The sequence below is a fragment of the Pseudophryne corroboree genome, chromosome 6 (genome assembly GCF_028390025.1).
Source record: "Pseudophryne corroboree isolate aPseCor3 chromosome 6, aPseCor3.hap2, whole genome shotgun sequence".
Lineage (NCBI taxonomy): Eukaryota > Metazoa > Chordata > Amphibia > Anura > Myobatrachidae > Pseudophryne > Pseudophryne corroboree.
Genome location: NC_086449.1, coordinates 148,374,939 through 148,389,840, shown reverse-complemented (window position 1 = coordinate 148,389,840; position 14,902 = coordinate 148,374,939). Strand labels below are relative to the sequence as shown.

At 51.2% G+C, this 14,902-nt stretch overlaps 1 protein-coding gene across 1 annotated transcript in view; it reads left to right on the top strand.

Moving 5' to 3' along the window:
- FER1L5 (fer-1 like family member 5) overlaps window positions 1-9,773 on the top strand; it is a 926,196-nt gene extending 916,423 nt beyond the window's left edge. Inside the window, exon 55 of the mRNA XM_063929941.1 lies at window positions 9,151-9,773. Coding sequence (XP_063786011.1) covers window positions 9,151-9,183 — 33 coding nt within the window. The 3' untranslated portion in view covers window positions 9,184-9,773. The remainder of the gene's footprint in view (window positions 1-9,150) is intronic.
- The last annotated feature ends 5,129 nt before the right edge of the window (window positions 9,774-14,902 follow it).

The following is a 14,902-nucleotide window of genomic DNA, read 5'->3' as shown; positions in this document are numbered from 1 at the left end:
ACACGGCTGCGGCGCCCCCGGGACAGCGGCGCCCCGGGCAAAAGTCCTGCTTGCCCGTGGCAAGAGCCGCCACTGCTTGTACCCAGGGATCCGAGCCAGACGACACCCAGATCAGGGACGTGCAGTCAGGGGAAGCAGTGCCTCCCCTGTCATAATGATTAAAGTAATAAAAAGAAGATATTTATAACAGAGTCTGTGATAAATATCTTCATTTATTATTTTAATCATGTCCTCCCTGTGTATGTGGCTGCATGTGAGGGTGGGAGTCCAGGGCCGGCAACAGAAATCTTGGGGCCCGGTACACTGACATCTCTGTGCCCCCCCCCCGGCCCAACCCTTCTTGCCCCCAGCATGCCGACACCGATATGCCTGGGCCGCCTGCCGGCATTCTGGCGGCCGGGATCCCGGCGTCGGTATGCTGACAGCCAGGATTCCGGCCGCCGGGATCCTATCTACGTCCACTACCACAGCACAGACATTCTGCTCTCATCTGACATGCACATGCATGCATGCAGATGCATCCATATGTGCAGAATGCAGATGCGTGCAGAATGTGCCCGCCTGCATTCCGCCCCAAACCAATCCTAAAGCCCTATACATGATGCATGAAGTGATAAAAGCCTTACCAGCAGGCTGCAGCAGCAACACACTGACAGTGACACAGCCGCCGACTCCGCGGCGCTCATTGACCAGGCTCGCCTCCCCAAGTCCCGCTGCAGTACTGTGTCCCGGGCCGCTCCTGCTTGGCGCTCCGTCCGGCTCCTCACTCACACAGCAGAGACAGGGAGGCCGCGTGCGGTGAGACACTGGAGGGGCGGTCCGGACGAGCTTCCTGCTGTGTGACTGGTGCGCGGTGCAACGTCAGTACACTGCACAGCACACGGCACAGCCGGGGACTGGCTGAACGGATGACAGGTGACCTGGGGGGGGGGGGGGGCTGGGGGCACTGAAGAGTGAACACAGGACTCCGGAGGACTGGGGGGGCGCGTGTGCTGAATTTAAAAAAAAAAACGCAACCACACAGCGGGCAGCCAGCGGCTGCCGCAATGCCGGGAGCAATATATAATTATTTACACTGCCTGGACCTTGGGGCCCCTCACAACGACGGGGCCCGGGACGGATGTCCCCTTTGACCTCCCCTGTCGCCGGGCCTGTGGGAGGCAGCAGGAGAGGTGCCTCCCGCTGCTAATGTTAAAGTCCGGGCAGCGGGGGGCGGGCAGGGGGCAGGGTGCAGCAATGGGCTGTGAAAGCCCATTGAAAAAGAATGGGGAAGCGGCACCTATACTGGTGCCGCAATGACAGGGGCGTGCATTCAGCCCCGAAGACACTGCTACAAGGGGCACAGCAACTGGGGGCACTGCTACAAGGGGCACTGCTACAAGGGGCACAGCAACTGGGGGCACTGCTACAAGGGGCACAGCTACAAGGGGCACAGCAACTGGGGGCACTGCTACAAGGGGCACAGCTACAAGGGGCACAGCAACTGGGGGCACTGCTACAAGGGGCACAGCAACTGGGGGCACTGCTACAAGGGGCACAGCAACTGGGGGCACAGCTACAAGGGGCACAGCAACTGGGGGCACAGCAACTGGGGCACTGCTACAAGGGGCACAGCAACTGGGGGCACTGCTACAAGGGGCACAGCTACAAGGGGCACAGCAACTGGGGGCACTGCTACAAGGGGCACAGCAACTGGGGGCACTGCTACAAGGGGCACAGCAACTGGGGGCACTGCTACAAGGGGCACAGCAACTGGGGGGCACTGCTACAAGGGGCACAGCTACAAGGGGCACAGCAACTGTGGGCACTGCTACAAGGGGCACAGCTACAGGGGTCACAGCTACTGGGGGTACAGCTACAGGGGGGCACAAGTACAAGGAGATAACTGTGGCCAAGCCCCTTCCCTATGAAGAAGCCACACCCTGATCGCCACAAGGTCTAGAACCGTCCCCGTATCCAATCACCCACAGGCGGCGCTGGAAGCGGAAGTGGCGGCGCCTGTGTGCCTGAGACTGAGTTCCTCCTCCGGCGCGGCACCTGTGTGCCCCCCCCCCCCCCCTCCCTCGTTCCTCCACCGGCGCCTGCTCCGTCCTCCCAGCCAGCAGCAGTCTCCCCTGTCTGTGCTAACGTCCTCCCGCATCAGTGAGTGCATAAGGGGGGTAATTCCAAATTGATCGCAGCAGGAAATTTTTTAGCAATTGGGCAAAACCATGTGCACTGCAGGGGGGGCAGATATAACATTTGCAGAGACAGTTAGATTTGGGTGGGTTATTTTGTTTCTGTGCAGGGTAAATACTGGCTGCTTTATTTTTACACTGCAATTTAGATTGCAGATTGAACACACCACACCCAAATCTAAAGGGCCCTACTCACTTGGCGATGTGCCGCCGAGGTGCCCGACGGCCGACGAGTGACCCGGCGGCGGGGGGGCAGTGACGGGGGGAGTGAAGTTTCTTCACTCCCCCCGTCACCCGGCTGCATTGAAGTGCAGGCAAATATGGACGAGATCGTCCATAATGGCCTGCATGCACAGCCGACGGGAGACCAGCGATGAACGAGCGCGGGGACGCGCATCGTTCATCGCTTAAGTCTCCACACTGAAAGATATGAACGAGTTCTCGTTCATTTATGAACGAGATCGTTCATATCTTTCAGAATATCGCCAAGTGTGTAGGGCCTATTACTCTCTCTGCACGTTATATCTGCCTCCCCTGCAGTGTACATTGGCCCTTATTCCGAGTTGTTCGCTCGCAAGCGGATTTTAGCAGATTTGCTCATGCTAAGCCGCCGCCTACTGGGAGTGAATCTTAGCATCTTAAAATTGCGACCGATGTATTCGCAATATTGCGATTACACACCTCGTAGCAGTTTCTGAGTAGCTCCAGACTTACTCGGCATCTGCGATCAGTTCAGTGCTTGTCGTTCCTGGTTTGACGTCACAAACACACCCAGCGTTCGCCTAGACACTCCTCCGTTCCTCCGGCCACTCCTGCGTTTTTTCCGGAAACGGTAGCGTTTTTTCACACACGCCCATAAAACGGCCTGTTTCCGCCCAGTAACACCCATTTCCTGTCAATCACATTACGATCGCCAGAACGATGAAAATGCCGTGAGTAAAATTCCTAAGTGCATAGCAAATTTACTTGGCGCAGTCGCAGTGCGGACATTGCGCATGCGCATTAAGCGTAAAATCGCTGCGATGCGAAGATTTTTACCGAGCGAACAACTCGGAATGAGGGGCATTGTTTTGCCCAACTGCTATCAAAATTCCTGCTGCGATCAACTTGGAATTACCCCCCATATTCATTAATTTCTCTCTCTCTCTCTCCTCCTGTGGATTACTTCGTTTGTAAGTATAATTTTCATTTTTACAGGTACCCCTATTGGATTCTACATGGACAAGTGGACGTGACCGGCGTGGGATGTAGATAAGTATGTGTGAGTGTGTAAGTGTGTTTTAATACATTTTTACTTTCACGGTGTGTATGTTGTGTTTTTATTTGGGTATTGTTTTTGCTGTAGAACTACAGGTACCAGCGGGCCCGTTATTTCCCCGCATGCTGGTACTTGAGGTTCTCCAAGTACCAGCAAGCGGGGGAGGCTTGCTGGGCCTTGTAGTTCCACAACAAAATACAATATTCTTTTTTTTTTACACACTAATGGCTATCAGCCCGGCACCCACCGCCTAGGGGTGCTGGGGACAACCTCGGGCTTCACCTCTGGCCCTTGGGTGCCTGGAGGGTGGTGAACCCTTGATTTAAGGGGTCCCCACTCCTCCAGGGAACCCCGGCCAGGGGTGACTAGTTGGGGGGGGTGGTAATGCCACGGCCGCAAGGACCTACATAAATGTGTCCCCCGGCTGTGGCATTATGTCCCTGGCTAGTGCAGCCCGGTGCTGGTTTTAAAAATACGGGGGACCCCTACATCTTTTGTCCCCCGTATTTTTGGAACCAGGACCGGACTAAGAGCCCGCTGCTGGTTGTCTAAATACGGGGAACCCCTGTCCAATTTTTTCCCCAGTATTTAAACAACCAAGACCGTCTCAAAGAGCCCGAGGCTGGTTATACTTAGGAGGGGGGACCTCACGCATTTTTTTTTACATTTTTAACCCATTCAGACTCTTCTCCATTAAGTTAATGGAAGCCCTGGACAACAAAATTGCATTCATGTCCTTCTCCCACTCCCTTCCCAGTCCCAAACACTAATTTTTATTTTTTTTTCTATAAAAATGTACAATATATCACAAGTATAATGAGCAGGCAGGCAGCGGGCATTGGCGTCATCGGACTGAGATGCAAATTAGTGGCGGAAGGGCTGGGTTAGTTGATAGTGGGCGAGTTTGTAAGCCATTGGTGGTGGCAGCGGGCATCAGCTCAGAGGCAGTAGCGGGCATTGGCTCGGCGGCAGTAGGGGTCATCGGCAGGATTCGGCGGACATTATGGCTGTAGTGCCTCACCAGCCACTGACCTCACCGCACGCCACTGACCCAGACTTGACTGAAATTTCTGAGTCTCGCCCCCACCGGCCCTACCTCCAAGCCTCGCGGTCCACCGCCATGCTGAGGACTTTGTCGTACCTCAAGAAGGCTTCTATTCCTGGGAACCCGCAGCAGCAGGTTTCTTGGATTTTGGTCGACCTCCTCTAAAGAAGGTGTTGGACGGTTTGGCCTTACTTGTTTTAGCAACCCGAAAGGACTGTGATGTAGCTGAAGAAAAAGGTTTCTTCATAGCAGGTGCAGCTGAGGGAAGAAAAGGTGACTTATCCGCTGTAGCCGTGGAGATCCACGCATCCAACGCTTCCCCAAAGAGAGCCTAACCTGTGTAGGGTAGGGTCTCCACACCTCTCCTGGATTCTGCATCGGCAGACCACTGGCGCAGCCAAAGTCCCCTACGAGCTGAGACAGACATGGAAGATATCCCTGCAGCCATTGAACCCAGGTCTTTCATGGATTCCACCATAAATCCTGCAGAATCCTAAGTGTTATGTAAAAACAATTCAACATCACTTTTATCTATTGTATCCAAATCCTCTAGTAACGTGCCTGGCCACTTTACTATAGCTTTGGAAATCCATGCACAGCAATAGTGGGACGTAGAATCGCCCATGAAGCCGTGTATATGGATTTGAGCGTAGTATCAATTTTGCGATCAGCCGGCTCCTTTAAGGCGGTAGATCCTGGAACAGGTAAAACCACCTTTTTCGAGAGTCTGGATACAGACGTGTCAACTATGGGTCGATTTTCCCATTTTTTCCTATCCTCCTCAGGGAAGGGGAAAGCAACCAGAACCCTTCTAGGGATCTGGAATTTTTTCTCCGGGTTTTCCCATGCTTTCTTAAAAACAGCATTTAATTCCTTGGACGCAGGGAAGGTTAGCGAGGCTTTCTTATTGTCAGTGAAGTAAGCCTCCTCAACTTGCTCAGGTGTTGTATCAGCAATATTCAACACATCTCTAATTGCCTCTATCATCAACTGCACCCCTTTAGCAAGAGATGCAGCCCCCCTGAGCACATCCCCATCACCTTCTGCCGTGTCAGAATCAGTATCCGTGTCATCTTGCATAATCTGGGCAAGAGCACGTTTGTGGGAACCTACAGAAGGGGGCCTTGAGGCAAAAGAACCGGACCAAACTGCCATAGAGTTTTGTAAAACCTGATTTGCAGATTCATTCTTTGCAACCCTAGTAGAAATCTGAGAAATCATAGATTTTATAGAGGATAACTATTCAGGCTCCCTTGCTGGTATCTGCGCTAAAACAGTGCAATCCTGATTACATGGAATGAGATCATCCTAAGAGGACATATCCTCTGCAGCATATGACACAGCGGGGCAGATTTATTAAGCTTGGTGAAGTGATAAAGTGGAAGGTGATAAAACACCAGCCAGTCAGCTCCTAACTGTCATTTTTCAAACCCAGCCTGTGATATGGCAGTTAAGGTCTGATTGGCTGGTCCTTTATCACCTTCCACTTTATCACTTCACCGAGCTTAATAAATCTGCCACACACACACACACACACACACACACACACACACACACACACACACACACACACACACACACACACACACGAGGATAGACAGAGTTTCACCCCCAAGAATGGCATGAGAGACACAGCGCTTTCAAGGTATAGGGAGACCCCAACCAGCGCTGACTGTGCACCTTAGTAGGTTACACAGTCTGTACACAGCCTCCCCCCCTTCTACAGCCCCCTGGTACCGTAAGAGATAGCTGGAGTTGATATGGAGGGACTGCTCTACACTGACAGCGTTATGCAGGCAGGAAAATGGCGCTGAACGCTGCTGGGTCCGCTCTGAGAGGCTCCGCCCCTTTAATGGCGCTGTCTTCCCGCTCTTCTGGAGATTATACTGGCCTGATGAATCATGCTGGCAGTGATCCTGGGACCCTGACAGGCTTAGAGGTCAGTGTAGGCGCTGGCTCAAGGCGCCCCTCACAGTGCCGCACTATGTACCACTGAGCCCTGGAGCGCAGTTAGTACTGCGCTCCATACCCTGTTGCCGCCATCTTCACACTGGCTCCCCACTTGCTAGGGGGGCGGTGACTGACTCGCCACTGATCTTCTGGCTCTGTAAGGGGGTGGCGGCATGCTGCCGGGGTGAGCGATCCCCTGTAGCGGGGAACGTTCTATCCCCTCAGGAGCTCAGTGTCCAGTCAGCGGAGATAGTGGCTCAGACCCCGCAGGGCGGACACTACTCCCCCCTCTTAGTCCCACGAAGCATGGAGGCTGTTGCCAGCAGCCTCCCTGTAAAATAATAAAAAATAAAAATAAACTTTTACAAGAGAAGCTCTGTAGAGCTCCCCTAGCTGTGACTGGCTCCTCCGGGCACATTTTCTAAACTGAGTCTTGTAGGAGGGGCATAGAGGGAGGAGCCAGCCCACACTCTCAAACTCTTAAAGTGCCAATGGCTCCTAGCGGACCCATCTATACCCCATGGTACTAATGTGGACCCCAGCATCCTCTAGGATGTAAGAGAAAATAAAAGAAAGAGGACACACATAGAAAGTAACTACACCATGGATAGCATAAAGTGATCACACTACTCACAAAAATATATCACACAGGCTTGTAACAGTGACATGCGGTGAGGTCAGAGGCTGGGGAGGCACACATGGGGGTGGGTCTGGGTGCTGGGAGTCTGTGACCCCCTTATTCAACGTAACACACACAACACACACACACTAGTTCCGAGAGGGGGTGGAGGGTACTCTCTACCTGACCCGGGCCCATTGGAGGGGCCCGGAGGTGGCCCTGGTCCCGCTGCCCTCCCACTTCCTTGTTGCTGACAGCCACGTCGGGTGGGGAGAGAGAGGACTGGCCGCCACTGCAGCAGCCTCTCTCCCAGCCTAGCAGATGCCGGCGTGTGCTGGGGTGACAGGCAGCTCAGCGGTGGCCAGTCCTCTCTCCAGTGATAAAAGGAAGGGGAGCAATCGCGCCCTCCATTGCGCTGCCACCCACCAGTTCTGACACTGGCTCCCCCACTGCGTGGCGCACACCTACACACACACAGAGTCCTGTGCCCACACTCACTGCAGATGCCACACACACACACACAAAATCCTGTCCGCACACTCACTGCAGATGCCACACACACACACACACACACACACACACACACATCCTGTCCCCACACTCACTACAAGTGATACACACACACACACACACACTGCTACTCACCCTAGTCATTGTGCACGAGTGGCTGCTGCTGGCACCTCAGATCCCCGTCTCCCTCCTCCCCTGTCACGCTGCTCAGCTCCGTTGTCTGTGTTCCTGCATTTCCTGGATTGGTCACTTGACCAATCCGAGCTGCCCATCAGAGCACAAGTACGCCCCCACACTGAGGCATGCCTCCCATTTCTCCTTTCTAAGCAGCATGATTGGCTGCTGTGTAGCCCGCCCCACTGTACAGGCAGGCTCTGACAGTGTGTGAGATGAGGCTCAGCTCTGGCTGCCTCATCTCTGTCTCTACCTGCAATTCACAGATCCCTGCAACTCTGGCCAGTTTTATCTATAAAATGCTTGCAATAATACAAAGAATATGCTTAGAAGTTATAAGCATCTTCTTTGTATTGTTCCAATCATTTTTATAGTCAAAACTGTAAAATATGACAGGGAGCATGACAGGTGAGGCTCTGCCTCCCCTGACTGCACGTCCCTGGCTTGTAATCAGTAGTGGTTTTTGGGCCTTTTTCAGGTTAGCAAACAAAAAAAAAGCACACTAATGGGCAAAACCATGCTGCACTGCAGGGGGGCAGATATAACATGTGCAGAGAGAGTTAGATTTGGGTGGGGTGTTCAAACTGAAATCTAAATTGCAGTGTAAAAATAAAGCAGCCAGTATTTACCCTGCACATAAACAATATAACCCACCCAAATCTAAATCTCTCTGCACGTTACCTCAGCCCCACCTGCAGTGCACATGGTTTTGCCTATTAGTGTGATTTTTTTGGTTTGCTAACAAACCTGAATAACTCTCTGAATCCTGTAGTCATAATCCGCCCATCTGGGTTGTTCTTCATATAAAACAGGAAAAATACTCCATATACAGTAGTTTAATACCTTTTATTTACCACTATAAAATCAATACAGTTGAAAGATAATCCACCACAAAGTGAGTGAAGCAGTTTACCGGATTTTAGGAGGCTTTGAAAGTCTATGAGTGACAGTGTAACTACACCCTTCCTTGGAAAATGGAGTTCTGCTGCAGCTGTATTTATTCTCCAAGATGGTACAATCCAGATAAATTGAAGGCTCCTCACAGTTCATGGACATGTGTCAACTATTAAACTATTTCTCAAAGTGTAGTGCGTAAGGGTGGAAGTACTTTATTTATACTGCTAACAGCCAATCACATTTGGGGGTGTGAAATGTTAAGAAATGGCTTTAAAAAATACAAATCTGCATAACACATTTAATAATATATAATATGTAAATAATATTAAATATATATATACTTCCATTTTGGACGCATAATGAGTAAAAACATGAGTTGTACAAAGTTTAAACTGTTGCCATAGTAACCTTATGGACTTCATGTTATAATCACTTGACTAATAGAAAGCTGCTGCTACACTGCGCACCAATTGATTTGTGGTTCATATATACTGATAATCTTTTCCCTTTTCTCCTTTAGAGCTACCTGGCCATGAAACTGATAAAACCTTAGTGTAATGAGAACATCTTGCCATGGGGTAATGTCAGCATTAGCCACAAAGACAGTAATGACCAGCATCCTCTGCACCAGAAGCATTTGTGATGTCCTGAACTCATTGTGAACAAGATCATACTCCTATAAATGGTTGTGAACCACTGCATTAAAGGGATGCACAGAAGTGTGAGGTTTAGGCAGCAATAATGGGAAATAAGTCCTACAAGTTATTAGTCATACTAGGCATTAGAATTGTCGTGGATGCATGGATTACTTGTGCCAGGTTCCTCTTCCTCTTAGGGAGTAAAAGAAAGGTGTACAACCAGGAACAGCAGGAGACTTTCACCTAGGCTCCGCAGAAATAGTCTATAGTGTTAAGAGGATTGGTTCCGGCACTATTTTTAATCCCTTGTTTATTTTTTACCAACTCTTTGCATTAAATATTCTTCAAATAGATTACCAAAACATGTAAAATAAAATAGATAACATGCTGTGTAACGTACTGGAAAATTGAATATAGAAGGAGTACGTATAAACTCAACCTTGATGACTAAATTACAATCTTTGGAATAAACTCCCAGTGGTTGCATGGGCACTGTGGATATTGTCTCGGCCAATGATGTTTCCTCAGGTATTCCAGAGGAAGAGAAATAAAGTGCCCACATTGGGCTTGATTCAGATTTGTATGCCCATGCCTACGCAATTACGATTTCTCAGGATACGGACTTGCTGATCATCGCAAATGAAGCTGCCGCTCAGAATAAAGTAGTGGCGACTACAGGAGCCATCTCTAAATCCTCAGCAACTGCAGACACAAACGCAGCACCGACGCAATAACAAGGAATGTCAACTCCATGAGTAAGTCTGTGGTTACGCAGACTGGCCATGGCAGTAAGTGTTGCTGGCGCCATATTTCTCTGATTACATGATCGCAGCTGAAGGCAGATACACCCCCCGAAACGCCCATGACACGCCTGAGTTTTTGCCGCCAGTCCCTGCTATCTCCCACAAACGGCCCTTCCTGTCAATCACTCTGCGTTTAAATTCTCATTGCAAGTGTGACTGCAGTGGCACCTTGGCATGCGTGCAGTGCAATTGCGGCAGCTGCGCAGTCCTACTGATAATCGTCCAGTTGCATAAACATAGTCATTGCGTACAAATATGAATTAGGCCCATAGTGCAGATCAATGTCTTCAGGGCCCCATTCAGCATGGGTTGTAGTGCACAACCACAACCCTTTTCTCTAACATGCGGGGGGACGTCCAACACAGGGGAAGTCCGCCTGCATGCTGGGTACTGCCTTTCCTGCTAACATGTATGATTAGGGTTGCCCCCTGCCTATGCAGGCTAGCTTCGAAGGCAGTCAGAGGGTATCCATCTTTTGGGTCGCAGCGGCTGAAGCATTCAGAGCTTTGCGACTGCGCACATAAGCCGAGCTGCTGACACCAATTCTGGATGTCCGCAGCGGCACAGATGCATTTTCTCTTTCTCTGACGTCCTAGTGGATGCTGGGAACTCCGTAAGGACCATGGGGAATAGACGGGCTCCGCAGGAGACTGGGCACTCTAAAAGAAAGATTAGGTACTATCTGGTGTGCACTGGCTCCTCCCTCTATGCCCCTCCTCCAGACCTCAGTTAGAATCTGTGCCCGGCCAGAGCTGGATGCACCTAGTGGGCTCTCCTGAGCTTGCTAGAAAGAAAGTATTTGTTAGGTTTTTTATTTTCAGTGAGATCTGCTGGCAACAGACTCACTGCTACGAGGGACTGAGGGGAGAGAAGCAAACCTACCTGCTTGCAGCTAGCTAGTGCTTCTTAGGCTACTGGACACCATTAGCTCCAGAGGGTTCGAACACAGCGCCTGACCTCGATCGTCCGTTCCCGTAGCCGCGCCGCCGTCCCCCTTGCAGAGCCAGAAGACAGAAGAGAAGGAGATGAAATCGGTGGCAGAAGACTCCGGTCTTCATTAAGGTAGCTCACAGCACTGCAGCTGTGCGCCATTGCTCCCACTGCACACCACACACTCCGGTCACTGTAGGGTGCAGGGCGCTGGGGGGGGGGGGGGGCGCCCTGGGCAGCAATAAGAATACCTTTTGGCACAAAACACACATAATACAGTCTGGGAAACTGTATATGTGTAAAAAACCCCGCCATTAAGCTATACAAAACGCGGGAGAAGCCCGCCGCTGAGGGGGCGGGGCCTTCTTCCTCAGCACACCAGCGCCATTTTCTCTTCACAGCTCCGCTGGAAGGACGCTCCCCAGGCTCTCCCCTGCAGTATCCTGTACGAGAAGGGTAAAAAAGAGAGGGGGGGCACATACATTTAGGCGCAAATAAGATGATAAGCAGCTATTGGGAAAAATCACTCATTATAGTGTAAATCCCTGTGTTATATAGCGCTGTGGTGTGTGCTGGCATACTCTCTCTCTGTCTCCCCAAAGGACTTTGTGGGGTCCTGTCCTCAGTCAGAGCATTCCCTGTGTGTGTGCGGTGTGTCGGTACGGCTGTGTCGACATGTTTGATGAGGAGGGTTACGTGGAGGCGGAGCAAGGGCAGATAAGTGTGGTGTCGCCCCCGACGGGGCCGACACCTGATTGGATGGATATGTGGAAGGTCTTAACCGACAGTGTCAACTCCTCACATAAAAGGTTCGATGACGCAGCAGCCTTGGGACAGCCGGGATCTCAGCCCGCGCCTGCCCAGGCGTCTCAGAGGCCATCAGGGGCTCATAAACGCCCGCTAGCTCAGATGGTAGACACAGATGTCGATACGGAGTCTGACTCCAGTGTAGATGAGGATGAGACAAATGCACAGTCTACAAAAGCCATCCGATGCATGATTACTGCAATGAAAAATGTATTGCACATTTCTGATGTTAACCCGGTTACTACCAAGAAGGGTATTATGTTTGGGGAGAAAAAGCAGCGAGTGACTTTTCCCCCATCTGATGAATTAAATGAATTGTGTGAGGAAGCGTGGAGTTCCCCCGATAAGAAACTAGTGATTTCTAAGAGGTTACTGATGGCATACCCTTTCCCGCCAACGGACAGGTTACGTTGGGAAACATCCCCTAGGGTGGACAAGGCGCTCACACGCTTATCAAAAAAGGTGGCACTGCCGTCTTAGGATACGGCCGCCCTAAAGGAGCCTGCGGATAGAAAGCAGGAAGCTATCCTGAAGTCTGTGTATACACACTCAGGTACTATACTGAGACCTGCTATTGCTTCAGCATGGATGTGTAGTGCTGCAGCCGCATGGTCTGATTCCCTGTCAGACAACATTGATTCCCTCGACAGGGATACTATTTTGCTAACCATAGAACATATAAAAGACGTCGTCTTATATATGCGGGATGCACAGAGGGACATTTGCCTGCTGGCATCTAGAATTAATGCAATGTCCATTTCTGCCAGGAGAGTATTATGGACTCGGCAGTGGACAGGTGACGCTGATTCTAAAAGACACATGGAGGTTTTGCCTTATAAGGGTGAGGAATTGTTTGGGGACGGTCTCTCGGACCTCGTATCCACGGCAACAGCCGGGAAGTCAACTTTTTTACCTCAGGTTCCCTCACAGCCTAAGAAAGCACCGTATTATCATGTACAGTCCTTTCGGCCTCAGAAAGGCAAGCGGATCAGAGGCGCATCCTTTCTGCCCAGAGGCAGGGGTAGAGGAAAGAAGCTGCACCAGGCAGCCAGTTCCCAGGAACAAAAATCCTCCCCCGCTTCCTCTAAGTCCACTGCATGACGCTGGGGCTCCACAGGCGGAGCTGGGTGCGGTGGGGGCGCGTCTCCGAAACTTCAGCAACCAGTGGGTTCGCTCACAAGTGGATCTCTGGGCTGTACAAATTGTATCTCAGGGATACAAGCTGGAGTTCGAGGCGACTCCCCCTCGCCGTTACCTCAAATCAGCCTTGCCAGCTGCTCCCAGGGAAAGGGAGGTAGTACTGGCGGCAATTCACAAGCTGTACCTCCAGCAGGTGATAATCAAGGTTCCCCTCCTTCAACAGGGACGGGGTTACTATTCCACAATGTTTGTGGTACCGAAACCAGACGATTCGGTGAGACCCATTCTGAATTTAAAATCCTTGAACACTTATATAAGGAAGTTCAAGTTCAAAATGGAATCGCTCGGTGCGGTTATTGCAAGCCTGGAAGAGGGGGATTTTATGGTGTCACTGGACATCAAGGATGCTTACTTGCATGTCCCCGTTTTCCCACCTCACCAAGAGTACCTCAGGTTTGTGGTACAGAACGGTCATTACCAATTCCAGACGTTGCCGTTTGGTCTCTCCACGGCTCCGAGAATATTTACCAAGGTAATGGCCGAAATGATGATACTCCTTCGGAAGAAGGGAATTATAATTATCCCGTACTTGGACTATCTCCTCATAAAGGCGAGGTCCAGAGAGCAGTTGTTAGTCAGCGTAGCACTCTCTCGGGAAGTGTTGCAACAGCACGGCTGGATTCTGAATATCCCAAAGTCGCAGCTGATTCCTGCGACGCGTCTGCTCTTCCTGGGCATGATTCTGGACACAGAACAGAAGAAGGTGTTTCTCCCGGTGGAGAAGGCCCAGGAATTGTCATCTCTGGTCAGGGACCTCCTGAAACCAAAACAGGTGTCGGTGCATCATTGCACGCGAGTCCTGGGAAAGATGGTGGCTTCTTACGAAGCAATTCCCTTCGGCAGGTTCCATGCAAGGATCTTTCAGTGGGATCTGTTAGACAAATGGTCCGGATCGCATCTTCAGATGCATCGGTTGATCGCCCTGTCCCCAAGATCCAGGGTGTCTCTGCTGTGGTGGCTGCAGAGTGCTCATCTTCTCGAGGGCCGCAGATTCGCATACAGGACTGGGTCCTGGTGACCACGGATGCAAGCCTCAGAGGATGGGGGGCAGTCACTCAGGGAAGGAACTTCCAAGGACAGTGGTCAAGTCAGGAGACTTCACTACACATAAATATACTGGAACTAAGGGCCATTTACAACGCCCTGAGTCAAGCAGAGCCCCTGCTTCAAAACCAACCAGTGCTGATTCAATCAGATAACATCACGGCGGTCGCCCATGTAAACCGCCAGGGCGGCACAAGAAGCAGGATGGCGATGGCAGAAGCCACAAGGATTCTCTGATGGGCGGAAAATCACGTGCTAGCACTGTCAGCAGTGTTCATTCCGGGAGTGGACAACTGGGAAGCAGATTTCCTCAGCAGGCACGACCTCCACCCGGGAGAGTGGGGACTTCATCCAGAAGTCTTCACGCAGATTGTAAACCGTTGGGAACGGCCACGGGTGGACATGATGGCGTCCCGCCTCAACAAAAAGCTAAAAGAATATTGCGCCAGGTCAAGGGACCCTCAGGCGATAGCTGTGGACGCACTAGTGACACCATTGGTGTACCAGTCGGTTTATGTGTTCCCTCCTCTTCCTCTCATACCCAAGGTACTGAGGATAGTAAGAAAGAGAGGAGTAAGAACTATACTCATCGTTCTGGATTGGCCAAGAAGAACTTGGTACCCAGAACTACAAGAAATGATCTCAGAGGACCCATGGCCTCTGCCTCTCAGACAGGACCTGTTACAGCAGGGGCCCGGTCTGTTCCAAGACTTACCGCGGCTGCGTTTGACGGCATGGCGGTTGAACGCCGGATCCTAACGGAAAAGGGCATTCCAGATGAAGTGATTCCTACGCTGATAAAAGCTAGGAAGGATGTGACAGCAAATCATTATCACCGCATATGGCGAAA